This window comes from Phascolarctos cinereus, unplaced genomic scaffold, assembly GCF_003287225.1.
Source record: "Phascolarctos cinereus isolate Bilbo 61053 unplaced genomic scaffold, phaCin_HiC Scaffold_5;HRSCAF=322, whole genome shotgun sequence".
NCBI lineage: Eukaryota > Metazoa > Chordata > Mammalia > Diprotodontia > Phascolarctidae > Phascolarctos > Phascolarctos cinereus.
This window is the reverse complement of record NW_027555958.1, coordinates 445,237,344-445,250,548: the sequence shown is the minus strand read 5'-3', so window position 1 is coordinate 445,250,548 and position 13,205 is coordinate 445,237,344. Positions and strand designations below refer to the sequence as shown.

At 46.5% G+C, this 13,205-nt stretch overlaps 1 protein-coding gene across 1 annotated transcript in view; it reads right to left on the bottom strand.

Annotated features, from left to right (window-relative positions):
• CFAP57 (cilia and flagella associated protein 57) overlaps positions 1-13,205 on the bottom strand; it is a 57,657-nt gene that overhangs the window by 17,395 nt on the left and 27,057 nt on the right. The window contains 3 exon segments of the mRNA XM_078156583.1: positions 4,555-4,710; positions 6,612-6,773; positions 7,788-7,961. Of these exon segments, the coding sequence (XP_078012709.1) occupies positions 4,555-4,710; positions 6,612-6,773; positions 7,788-7,961 (492 nt within the window).

Here is a 13,205-nt window from a genome sequence, read left to right as displayed (position 1 = left end):
CCAAATTGCTCTCCAAAATGGCTGGATCATTTTGCAACTCCAACAAGAATGCATTAGTGTTCCAATTTTCCCACATCTTCTTCAACATTTATCATTTTCTTGTTTTGTCATCTTGGGCAATCTGATAGTGTGATGTGGTACCTCAGAGTTGTTTTGATTTGCATTTCTCTAATCAATAGTGATTTAGAGCATTTTTTCATATGACTAGAGATGGCTTTAATTTCTTCATCTGAGAACTGCCTGTTCATATCCTTTGACCATTTATGAATTGGGGAATGACTTGTATTCTCATAAATTTGACTTCATTCTCTATACATTTTAGAAATGAGGCCCTTATCAGAGAGACTGGTTGTAAAAATTCTTTCTACTTTCCTTCTAATCTTGGTTGCATTGGCTTTGTTTGTGGAAAAAAATTTTCAATTTAATGTAATCAAGGTTATCCATTTTACTTTTCATAATGTTCTCTATCTCTTGTTTGGTCATAAATTCTTCTGTTCTCCATAAATCTTATAGGTACACTATTCCTTGCTCTCCCAGTTTGCTTACAGTATCAGCCTTTATATCTAAGTCATAAACCCATTTTGAATTTATTTTGCTGTGATATTTTGGTCTATGCCTAGTTTCTGTCATACTCTTTACTAGTTTTCCCAGCAGTTTTTGTCAAAGAGTGAGTTCTTATCCCAGAAGCTGGGGGTTTTGGGTTTATCAAATAATAGATTACTATAGTCACTGACTACCGCGTCTTGCATACTTAATCTATCCCACAACTCATTTTAAAAACTGCCTGTTTATATTCTTTTACCATTTATCAATTGGAGAATGACTTGTATTCTTATAAATCTGACTCAGTTCTCCACATATTTAAGAAATGAGGACTTTATCAGAAAAACTTGCTATAATTTTTTTTCAGTTATGGTTATTATGCATTTCCTTTCATCCTATTTTTCGTCACCCCTGCCCCCATTTATCCTACTCTCTCCTTTCACCCTATCCATGCTCAAAATTGTTTTGCTTCTGACTACCACCTCACCACAATCTCCTCCCCTCCATCCCCTTTTCTCCTACTTTCCTGTAAGGTAAGATAGATTTTGGGCAGCTAGGTGGCATAGTGGATAAAGTGCCAGGCCTGGAATCAGGAAGACTCATCTTCCTGAGTTCAAATATGGCCTCAGACACTAACTAGCTGTATGACCCAGGGCAAGTAACTTAACCCTCTTTGCTTCAATTTCCTCATCTGTAAAATGAGCTGGAGAGGGAAATGGCAAACCACTCTAATGTCTTTGCCAAATGGGGTCACGAAGAATTGAATGTGACTGAACAACAATAAAAAGATAGATTTCTATACTTAACTGAGTATGTATGTTATTCCCTCTTTGAGCTAATTCCAATGAGAATAAGGTTCAAGCAATTCTCCCAACTCCCTCATCTTCCCGTCCACCATAAAAGCTTTTTCTTGCCTCTTCTATGTGAGATAATTTACCCCATTCTACCTTTCACATCCCCCTTCTCCCAGTGCATTCCTCTTTCTCACCCCTTAATTTTATTTTTTTAGATACCATTCCACTATTTTCAACTCACACCCTCTGTCTATATATACTCCTTCTAACTGCCCTAATCATGATAAAAATTCTTTGAAGTTACAAGCATCATCTTCCCATGTAGGAATATAAACAGTTTAGCTTTATTGCATCCTTTAGATCACTCTTTCATGTTTATCTTTTTATGCTTCTCTTGAGTCTTGTATTTGAAAGTCAAATTTCCTATTCACCTCTGGTCTTTTCATTAGAAATGCTTGAAAACCCTCTATTTCACTGAATATCCATATTCCCCCCTGATAAATTATACTCAGTTTTGCTGGGTAGGTGATTCCTGTTTGAAATCTTAGCTTCTTTACCATCCAGAATATCATATTCCAAGACCTCCTATCTCTTAATGTAGAAACTGCTAAATCTTCTGTTATCTTTACTGTGGCTCCATGATATTTGAATTGCTTCTTTCTGGCTACTTGCAATATTTTCTCCTTGACCTGGGAGCTATGGAATTTGGCTATAATATTCATGGGAGTTTTTATTTTGGGATCTCTTTTAGGAGGCAATCAGTGGATTCTTTCAATTTCTATTTTACCCTCTGGTTCTAGAATATCATGGCAGTATTCCCTGATAATTTCTTTCTTTTTTTTTTCTTTTTTTGAGGAGGCGATTCGGGTTAAGTGATTTGCCCAGGGTCACACAGCTAGTAAGTGTCATGTGTCTGAGGCTGGATTTGAACTCAGGTCTTCCTGACTCCAGAGCCAGTGCTCTATCCACTGCGCCACCTAGCCGCCCCTTGGCTCTTTTTTTTAATCATGGCTTTTAGATAGTACAATAAAAATTCTTAAATTATCTCTCCTTGATCTATTTTCCAGGTCAGTTGTTTTTCCAATAAGATAGTTCACATTTTTTCTATTTTTTTCATTTTATTTTATTGTTTCTTTCTTTTTTTTTTTTAGCTAGGCAATGGGGTTAAGTGACTTGCCCAGGGTCATACAGCTAGTAAGTGTTATGTGTATGAGGCCAGATTTGAACTCAGGTCTTCCTGACTTCAGGGCCAGTGCTCTATCCACTGTGCCACCTAGATGCCCCTTGTTTTATTGTTTCTTGATGTCTCCTAGAGTCATTAGTTTTTATTTGCCCAATTCTAATTTTTAAGGAATTAGCTTTTGTACCTCCTTTTCCATTTGGCCAATTCTACTTTTTCTTTTTTTCTTTTTTTTTTTTTGGCAATTGGGGTTAAGTGACTTGCCCAGGGTCACACAGCCAGTAAGTGTCAAGTGTTTGGTCTGAGGCTGGATTTGAACTCAGGTCCTCATGTCTTCAGGGCCGGTGCTCTATCCATTGCGCCACCTAGCTTCCCCTGGCCAATTCTACTTTTTAAGGAGTTCTCTTTAGTGAATTTTTGTGCCTCTTTTTCCATTTGGCCTATTCTGGTTTTTTAAGGTGTTATTTTCTTCAGTATCTTTTGTGCCCCCTTTATCAAACTGTTAACTCTTTTGTTCATGATTTTCTTGCACCAGTCTCATTTCTTCTCCCAACTTTTCCTTTACCTTCCTTATTTGATTTTTAAAAATCCTTTTCGAGGTCTTCAGGGAATTTATTGCTTGGGCTTGAGATCAATTCACGTTTTTCTTCGAGGCTTTGGATGTAGCAGCTTTGATTTTGTTGCCTTCTGAGTTTTTTGCTTTGATCTTCCCTGTCACCACGGTAATTTTCTATGGTCAGGTTCTTTTGTTGTTTGCTCATTTTTCCACCTACATCTTGACTTTTAACTTTATGTTACAGTTGGGCTCTGTTCCCTGGGTGCAAGGGCCACTGTCCCAAGCTTCAGATTTTTTGTGGAGATGCTTTCAGAGCTAGTTCTGGGGGTCTGTAAGTTTTCTGTTCTTCCAAGGTAGTATGATCCAAGAAGCAGTGTGTTTAATACTTTCCTGGTCTGTGCTCTGGTCTGTGAGTGGTCACAAACATTCTTTTCCACCCTGGAACTGTGACCAGGGTCCCTGCTCCCCTGCAGCTGTAATTGCTAGTGAACCCCTCTTGTTTTTCCAATAAGATAGTTCACATTTTTTCTATTTTTTTCATTTTATTGTTTCTTTTCTTTTTTTTTTTTAGCTAGGCAATGGGGTTAAGTGACTTGCCCAGGGTCATACAGCTAGTAAGTGTTATGTGTATGAGGCCGGATTTGTTGGAATTGAGACCAGGGTCCCTACTCCCCCATGGGTTACCATAAGCATCCCTCTCCACCCTGGAACTATGACCTGGGCTCTGGTAATAAATATGGGACGCTTTGCATACTCTGCTGGTGAGCCAGTATTGATAGGTCTCCTTGGAATCCACCACTTCACAGCTTTGCGGAGAGGATCCAGTTTCAGTCCCCCAAAGTCTTTGCTTCTCAGCCCTCTAGCAGCTGGTTTGTGAGGCAGGTGGGACTTTTCACTTTGTGCTTTTCACAGCTCTGACTCTGGTGGTTTGCTTTTCATTGTGGCTTACAGACATGAAGCCTATCTGGCAGGTGTCTGCTCCCCAAGCCTGTTCTGCGTGGTTTTTTTTGCAGCCTGGGTGGTTGTGAGGATCAAGTGAGAGTGTAAAGTGCTTAGCAGTGTGCCTCGCACACAGTAGGCATGATGTAAATGCTTATTAAAAAGAGTGCTGCTGTGAGTACCAGAGGTGATCTTCCAACGTCATTCCAAAAAGGGGTTTCCAAGTCTCCTCTCCCCCACTTTCCACCTCTCTTTAGGGGTGGCAAGTTCCTTGTTTTTGTATCTTCAGTGCTCATCACAGCTTAACCTGGCACACAGTAAGTGATTAATACATGCCCTGTCTGTCCTTGTCACCTGTTCTAGAGTGGGTTCTAGATGCCCTCATATTCTCCAACCCTTTGGATCTGAGCCGCTCCCCCCCCACCCCGGTTTCATCTCCTCTGGCTCTAGGACCAAGGGGTTTTGGAACAGTGACGCCCACACTCCTCCCTCCCTGCCCAGGAAGGGCGCTGGACGGGTGGCGGGCGGCCACAATGACTCACCTGGTTCTTGGTCTTCAGAGACTCCATCTCCTGGATGAACTTGTCCGTTAGGTCCTTGATCTTCTCAGTGTAGTTCATGTCCTTCAGCCGCAGCTGGTACTCATTCTCCATCTTCAGCTCTTCCACTCGCGTCTTCAGCTCCAGCATGATCTGGGCCTGCGGAGGGAAAGAGTGCGGTGCTAGGAGGATCTGCACCGGCAGGGGCCCTAAGGGGAGGGACCTGTTTTGTGTCAGCAAGCCTTGCCCCCAGCTTCAGGGGCAGCGGGTGCCCAACACTGAAGGCTTGGAGCAGCGGGTGAGCCGGCCTGGGCGCATCTATCTGTGCTTCACCTCACCCACACCCAGGTGCCCTCTTCTGTGGATCTATTCCCCTCCTCCGCTATCTTCTCATGAGATGGTTTCCTCCCTCCTTCTCCCCCGCACCAGACTGACGGTAAGCTCTACCTGGGACGGTTTCTTTCTGGGTCCTTCTCAGGGTCCGGCTCAGGGCCTGGCACACGGCAGGTGTTCAGGAAGTGAGGCCCTGAGGCTGGAGCAGAATGACCCCTGAACCCCCCAGGCACAGAACCTCACACTCTGTACATAGGCACTCTGGGGGACTGGGCGTGGAATGGAATGAAAGCAAGGAAAGGTCCCACCTCTTCAAAGATTCCCCTCCTATGTCCTGCAGAATGTTTGAGTTCACTGACACGGACTGTTTGGCTGCTTTACCCCAGCCCGAGCCCCAGCACGTGTTCCCACAGAACACAGCCTTACATCTAATAAAGGATGGGAAAACTGGCCTAAGGCTGGGGCCACGGTACAAATGACATTCAGTGCCTTCCTTTGACAGCTGCTTTCATTGATGTGCTTCCAAAAAGGGAGACAGGTTTCTTGGCATCACAGGGACTGGTTCTTTCAAAATTATTTTTTCATTTATTATTAAAAATATTTTTTCATTTAACAAGCATTTATTTTCCCTCCCTCCCACTCCAAGGGAAAAAAGCAACCCAAGCCAAACACTTGTAAAAAATATGAATAGTTAAGCAAAACAAATTTTTCTATTTTCCTTCCACTGCAAACTTGCAAGGAGGTTCTTTCCAGTTTTCCTTTCCAAGTGTCTTGGGAAAAGGGGGGGATCTGTCTCGTCAACATCCACACCCATTCCTGAGCATAGGGTCTGAGCGTCCCACCATCTTGATGGGAGCCATCTAGCAACCACCACCACTCTGCGTCCCCCTGGGAGTCCTGCCCAGCCCAGGTACGGCCTTGCCTTCTTTTTCTGCCGGGCCTCTCCCGGTGTGCTTGCCGTCTGTGTGCCCACAGTGTCGGTGGCGGTTCAAAAGTAGCTGAGTCTGGGCCCTGGATGCCCAGGACGAGTGAGATCCCCTGTTTGGGGCAGCCTCCACATGTGGCTCACACAAGCTCATCATAAAGCAGCCACTCTCTCTGTTTTAAATTCCCCACTACAGCGTAACATGACCTTTTGATACTGCCTTTACAGAACATGTTTAGCTTCCGAAATTTCCACTTCTCTCTGGCACCTGAAGATCTTGGAAATTTCAGAGAAGGTGCTCAGGCTCTTTCTGACACAGTTTACACACACACCCCCCACCTGTACACATGCTACATATGTATATGTGTATGTATATACATGTGTATAGATAGAAAGATACATACATACATACATACATACATACATACTACTTTCTCAAATCTAAATAAACAACAAAACGGTAAATCCAGCCCTGATTCATAGATTTGGTGTAAATGCTCACACTAACCACTGAACCATCAGCTCTCCCAAGCCAGTCAATCTGGCCCCAGGACGCCCTGCCTATTCGGGCAGAGCCATAGAGGGTTGTCTCTGCGTTGCCTCTGGCCAGCTTGTGAGGGTCTGCACTCACCAACAAGGAGACCCCAGCGGGGATGCTCACGCCAATGAAAGCCTAGCTCCTGGGGGGCTGCCATGTCCTCCTGCAGTGGGCTCGCGCGCGTGCACTGACCCTCTACCCCCCAGGAATGGGCCAGGAGTGTGCCCAAGGGACAAACGGTGGAGAGCCGAGCCCAGCCCTCACCTTCTCTTCCATGTCCGTCTTAGTGACCAGCACCTCCTCGGCATAGCCCACTTCCCGCTCCCTCTTGACACCCCGGCCGTCCTTATCATAGACCTTCCAGGTGATGAGGCAGCCATCCTCAGCGCTGGTCAGCAGGAACTGGTCATCGAATGTAATGGCCATCTAAGGATGGAAGCGTTGGGAACGAAGAGGTCATGTGGATCAGGGTCTACAAGGGCAGTGGAGGCCACACTTCTCAGCCACGCCCAGCCTTAAATCTCTCCTAGAAAAACAGGACATGCCCCGACCTTTGCCTGACAAGGCAAGTCCTGTCCAGAGCACCAATCGAGGAAAGGGGGGGACAGGGCTCTCAGTGGCCTTTCTTCAGCTTCTTATCTCTAAATGAGGGAATATCCTCTTTGGAAGCCAGAAAGAAAAGCGTTCCCAAGTATGTATGGCCATCCCAGACTGACCGTCCAGTGGGCTTCACTCAGGGCTGGTCAGCTCCAAAGGAGCAGCAGCAGCTCAGCAGCTCATGCCCCATGGTGGCCCACCCTCATGTCCACGGGGACATTAGTCCTAACTCATGAATCCACGTTAGGCACAGCGCTCACTAATCATCGGTCCCTTTCCTTGGCTGCACACCCTCAGGCCCTGCCAGCCCATTAGGGCATCTCTAACCCCACGGAGAGAGACAGTGCTGTCCCATGAGGAAGTCTTGAAGCCCAGCTTGGAAGCCGGTGCCATCCCACTGGGGGTCTCTAACACCCCACTCCCTGCATCACTCCCTGCAATCTGAGAGGCCAGGTGCTGCCCCGTTAGGGCTCCTGTGTCTTGTTCTCAGCCGTCCTATGGTAATCAGAAGGGAAGATCGCCATGAGTCCTTTGAAGCCTCTTAACATTTCTTTGGCATTAGGAGCAGCTAGGTGATGCAGTTGATAGAGCACCGGCCCTGAAGTCAGGAGGACCTGAGTTCAAATCTAGCCTCAGACACTTGACATTTACTAGCTGTGTGACCCTGGGCAAGTCACTTAACCCTAACTGCCTTATCCAAAAAAACAAACAAACACTTCTTTGGCATTAAAAGACACCTGAACAGCTGTTTAAATCTTTACTACCCTGAGCCTTTCTTCATGGGAAGTGGGCCAAAGAGGGATGGGAGAGTTGAGGAGGGGAGGGCAGGAGGGCCCCTCTTACCTTTGTGACAGGCCCAGCATGTGCCTGGTACTCATTGAACTCCTTGTGCAAGGGCAGGGGATACTTCATGGATCGGATGGTGCCCATCGAGGTGCCAACAAACACCATACGCCCCGAGTGGGAGATGACTAGGGCTGTGTAGGTGACATCGAAGGCAGACACTTCCCGAAGCACCTGGGACACAGAAAGCTCTGCTCAGGGGCTGACCCCGCGGGGGCATCCCGCCGTGGCAGCGTCCCCAGGCGTGCATCTGCTGCAGGCCATCCGCACCATAGCCAGACTCCTCCTCCTCCGACAGGCACCAACTCTGCCCTTGGCAGGTAGTGGTGGCCAACATGAGGCAGTAAACCCTAGAGGGCTGGTGCCAGCCGCTGAATCTTGGTTCCCTTCTCCTGACTCTAGCCCTCCACACGCTGCCGGTGTGTGACAAATGTCTGCTCAGTGACACAGAGTCTAAAGTCAGGCAGCAGGAGAAGGAGAAAGAAGAGGAAGAGTCAGAAAATTCTGTTCTAGAGAAGACACAGCAACCCTCTGCTGTCCCCCCCCCCACCTGCGAGACGGCTCCTAACTGTGGGTGAGCCCCAGGCTCTGTCCTGATCCTCTTTCCTCCTCTCTACCTCTCCCTTGGTGACTTCATCAGCTTCCATGGACTCAATTTTCATCTCTAAGCAGATGACTTTCATATCTATCCATCAATCTGTCCGGCCCTCCCTCTCTTCTGAGTTCCAGTCCTACCCCACTAACTGATTATTGGACAGCTCAAACTGGATGTCCCGTGGTCATCTGAAACCCAACATATCCAGAACTGACCTCATCATCCTTCCCCCCACGCCCTCTTCTCTTCTCAATTTTCCAGTGACTGTTGAAAGCACCACCATCCTCTCCAGGCCACCGTCTCCACTCTACTCCTGGACTCTCTCTACAGACGCCTCCAGAAACCTTTCTGCCCTGCCAGCTCCCTCCAGCTCTGGGCTTCACACCCTGGAAATGATCTCCTTCTCTGTGGGCCCTCTCTCCAATTGGCTGGTTCCTCCCAGAAACTCCATTTTTAAGGGGGAGGCCTAGGCCAGCCAGCACATTCCTCTCCGGGCTGCACCCCTGACTGCCTGCTTCTGCTTTCTAGCCTGTGTCCCTGAGCTGGGGACCTTCATTTCTCCCTCCATCCCCACACTCCTTTCAATTTTTTTCGATATGCTGCTTTCTCTATTAGAAGGTAAAGTACTGAAGGCAAGGACTGTCTTCCTGCTTGTATTTGTATTCTAAAGCAGGTTGAGGATAACTGACAGGCCTCAGACCCATTGATGAGCTGGAGGGGTGTCTACCCCAAACATGTGAAGACTTCCCCCAGTGGAATGGGCAGATGAGAACAATTTCTTCCAATGGCCATGAAGGCAGCTGGAGCAGGCATCTGAGCATCCTGTCCAACCCATCGCAGCTGCACTCTCTGCAGTCTGAATGCTTGGCAGTTTAGCTCAAGAGAGGACCTCAGAGCCCGATACCTTATCATGCCAGGTAATCTCCAGAATCTTCCTAAGACAGTTCAAAGGGAAGTGACTCAGTTTCCTGGCATGGTGCTGGTAGACTGTCCAGGTTTCCCAGGCAAACAAGGTCAGCACTACGGCTCTGCAGACCTTCAGCTTGGTAGTCAGTCTAATACCTCTTCTCTCCCACACTTTCCTTCAGAGCCTCCCAAGCACTGAGACAGCTTTGGCAATTTATGCATCGAGCTCATTGTCTGTGTGAACATCCCTGGAAAGTATACTGCTAAGGTAAGTAAACTTGTCCATAGTATTCAACACGTCTCCATTTGCTGTAACTGACAGTTCCACATATAGATGTTATGGTGCTGGCTAGGGAAGAATCTCTGTTTTCTTATTGTTAACTGTCAGGCCAAAATTAGCATAAGTGGCAGTGAATCTATCCATACTTTGTTGCATCTCAGCTTCAGAGGCTACATGAGCATACAGTCATCGGCAAGCAAAAAGTCACACACCAACTATCCCTCCACTTTAGTTTTGGCTTGTTGCCTTTTCAAGTTAAATCATTTACTGTCAGGGCAGTACTTGACCTTGACACCATTTTTCTGTCCTCACTGAAGGCTTCCAACAACACTGCAGAAAACACATGCTAACAAAGCATGGGACCAAGCACACTGCCTTACTTCACTCCACTGGTGACTGAGAACACACAAGAGCATCGTCCATTATCTAGAACCCAGGCAAGCATCTCATCATGAAACTGGCGTACCATACTGATGAACTTCTCTGGCAACCAAATTTTGCCACGATTTTCTCTCTTGACTGACAATACTGAAGGCCTTGGTTAGACTGACAAACATCGTATATAGACCTCTGTTCCATTCCTGGCATTTTGCCTGGAGTTGTTGGGTGGCAAACACCATGTTGACTATTCCTCAGCCCTTTCTGAAGCTACACTGGCTCTCAGGTAGATGACTATCTTTCAGGTGAAGGATTAGCTGATTAAAGAGGACTATGGCTAGAATTCTGCTAGCAGTGACAAAGAAAGAGACCCTCCTGTGGTTGTCACAGGACAACCTATTTTTTTCCCCTTCATATACATGGACAATGGAGGCATCCTTGAACTCCTGGGGGATAACCTCAAAGATTTCCATCAGTTTTTGCATGAGCATTGGACTCCCTACCTTGGGGATCTCTGCTGGAACGGAATCAGCACCAGGTACTCTGCCATATGAGAGCAGCCTAATGGCACTCAAAACCTCTTCTTCAGCTGGAAGCTCGGCTAGAGAGAGACTGACATCAACCTGAGGTTGTACGGTCAATGGCTTCAGAATTGGCTGATGAAGGTCTGTTGAGAACACTATGGAAGCGTTCAGCCCATCTCTCCAGGATCATATCCTTATCACTAATCTGTGTGGCTCCATCAGCATGGAATAGTCAGTCCTTCAGGGCATCATAAAAGAACTTTGGATTGTTACTATCAGCACAAAGCTGAATTTCATTTGCCTTCTTACTGGGCCAAGAATCCCGCATCTCTCTAAGCTTTGCCTGCACTTTGCTCTTGGAGTTAAATGCTGCCATTTTAGAGATGGACAAACTATCCTGCCGGCTGACCCTGTAGAGTTCTCGTTTTTCATTCAGTAGCTTTTGGATCTCCCCATCATTTTCATTAAACCAAAACTGATGTTTGTCAACGTTTTGGCCCAGAGGAGTAAATGGGTATTGGCTCAGCTGTCCCTCCAAGCCAGTAACAAACTGTTCACACAGGGAAAAGTGCCCTAATCTGTTATCGTTGAGTCTTCCAATAGTTTTCATGCCTTGGGGCCACGGCTTTGGTTGAATGCAAATGTTTAGCTTGGAGAGGATCAGTTCTCTAAGCTAATATCAGCTTGGAGGTTAGCTGCATGGCTGCATTACCTTCACCACTCTCACATCCTGTCTATCTCTTCTTACAATGACATAGTCTGTTAAATACTAATGTTTGTTCTGAGGGTGCATCCATGAAGTTTTGTTGCATTTAGGTAAATGGAAGACGGTGTTGGTGATGAGAAGGTCACGAAATGCACGACTTCAATGGTAAGTGGCTGTTGCTGACTCCATTCCTCCCAAGGACTCCCTACCATGTTTGATAGTCTGTGCCTACTCTGGCATTAGTCACCCAGGATTATAGACCTCGTTCAGCCCACTGATGATGAGGGTCTCCAGGTCTTCATAAATTTTTCTTTGACCTCATCAGGGTTTGTCATGGTGAGAACACACGCACTGATGATGGTGGTGTGGTACTTTCCTGCAAGTGGCAATCGCATTGTCACCAGCCTGTCAATCCTTTTGGTGGGTATATAAACTCACTGACTAGATCAGCTTTTATTGCAAGACCTATGCCAGCCTCACGGTGCTACCATCACTGTGGCCACTCCAGAAAAATATGTATCCAGCTCCGACTTCGGTAAGCTGGCCTTCATTTGACAGACTTATTTAACTCAGGGATGCTATTTGGATGTGATACTTGCCAAGTTCTCTTGAAATAAGAGCTTTTGTCTTTCAGTTCTAATGGATTTCATGTCACCCATAAATGTGTGAACATTCCATGTACCAGTGGTGAGTGGAATAATCGTCACAAAAGTTTTTGTAGTTTTTGCGTTTTGATGGGAGGGTGGGATCTCCACCTTTCAAGGTGAACAGGCCAGGGTTAAGTGAACCAGACAATTTTTAGGGCATCTTCTCTAGCCCCTTCCTCATGCCAGGAGGTGAGCAGTGTGGTCCTTAAAAGGCTACTCAAACACCCAGGGGGCTGCCGAATCCCACTGCTGCTTTGGTCCAGTGAGAAGACGACCCTACGGCCTGGGCCACCCGTGTGCAGGATTGCGACTGCAGCTCCCAGTGTATCTGCACCTGCTGCTCTGTCACCAGCCTGTTGCCACAGGACTTTGAGGTAGGTAAAACAGTAAGACAGTAAAATAATAACAAAGTAAAATAACAAATAATAAAATAGTAAAATAACAAAATTATAAAATTGTAAAACTTACTGAATAGTAAAATAATAAAATAATGAAACAGTAAAATGATGTAACTGATGTCTTTCAACTCGAGCATAAATTGGATTTAAGTGAGGCAGTGTTGTGTGAAATCATCAGCCTTGCTCTCTCTTCCAATCACTGGGGCCCAATGGCAAGATAAAAGTCCAGATGACTGACGAGGGCTCTGGATGCGGCGGATGACCTTGGCGTCTCTGGCGTCTGACCATGCTCTAAGAGCTCCATGGTGCCTGCTTCATCCACCTTCATGGGCCATTGAAACAAAATGTTCTCATCCGCCCATCCCACTGTGGGAAGTCTTCATGTGCTTGGGGCACATGCCTCCTTACCTCACCAGTAGATGGAGGCCTGTTGGGAACCCTCAACCTGGTTTAGCCCATCTGCAGGGATGATTTTACTGGGGTGTGGCCGCTGCACATGCTACAGCTTCTCGGAGCCACAGGTGAGAGCTGGGTGGCAGGTGAACACCAAAAGTGGATGAGTAGCCCTGAAAAGGGCTCGGTAAGCCCTCACACCAGAGGTGTAGTCCTCCCTGGACACCCCATACATTCTACAATGGAAGCAAGAAGGCAGCTATTGACCAGCTCAGGGATGGGCCATGCCCCTGGTTGCCCTTAAATAGAAAGATGTGCTCTAAGGAATCGGTCAAGTTAAGAAATCAGCTCTGAAAAGTATGACTTCTGGCATCAAAGAACAGAGTCAGCTATAGAAGAAGCCAGCTCTTGATAAAGAGTTGTTCCTCACCCTTTGGGTGGGGGCCATGGGAGTTCTCCTCTTTATATCCCATCAGTTGTGCTGTCTCGTAGGTGAACTAATTGCTCAGTAGGAGAAACTAGGTGGTGCAGTGGATAGAGTGCTGGGCCTGGAGTCAGGAAAACCTGAGTTGAATCCAGCATCAGATACTT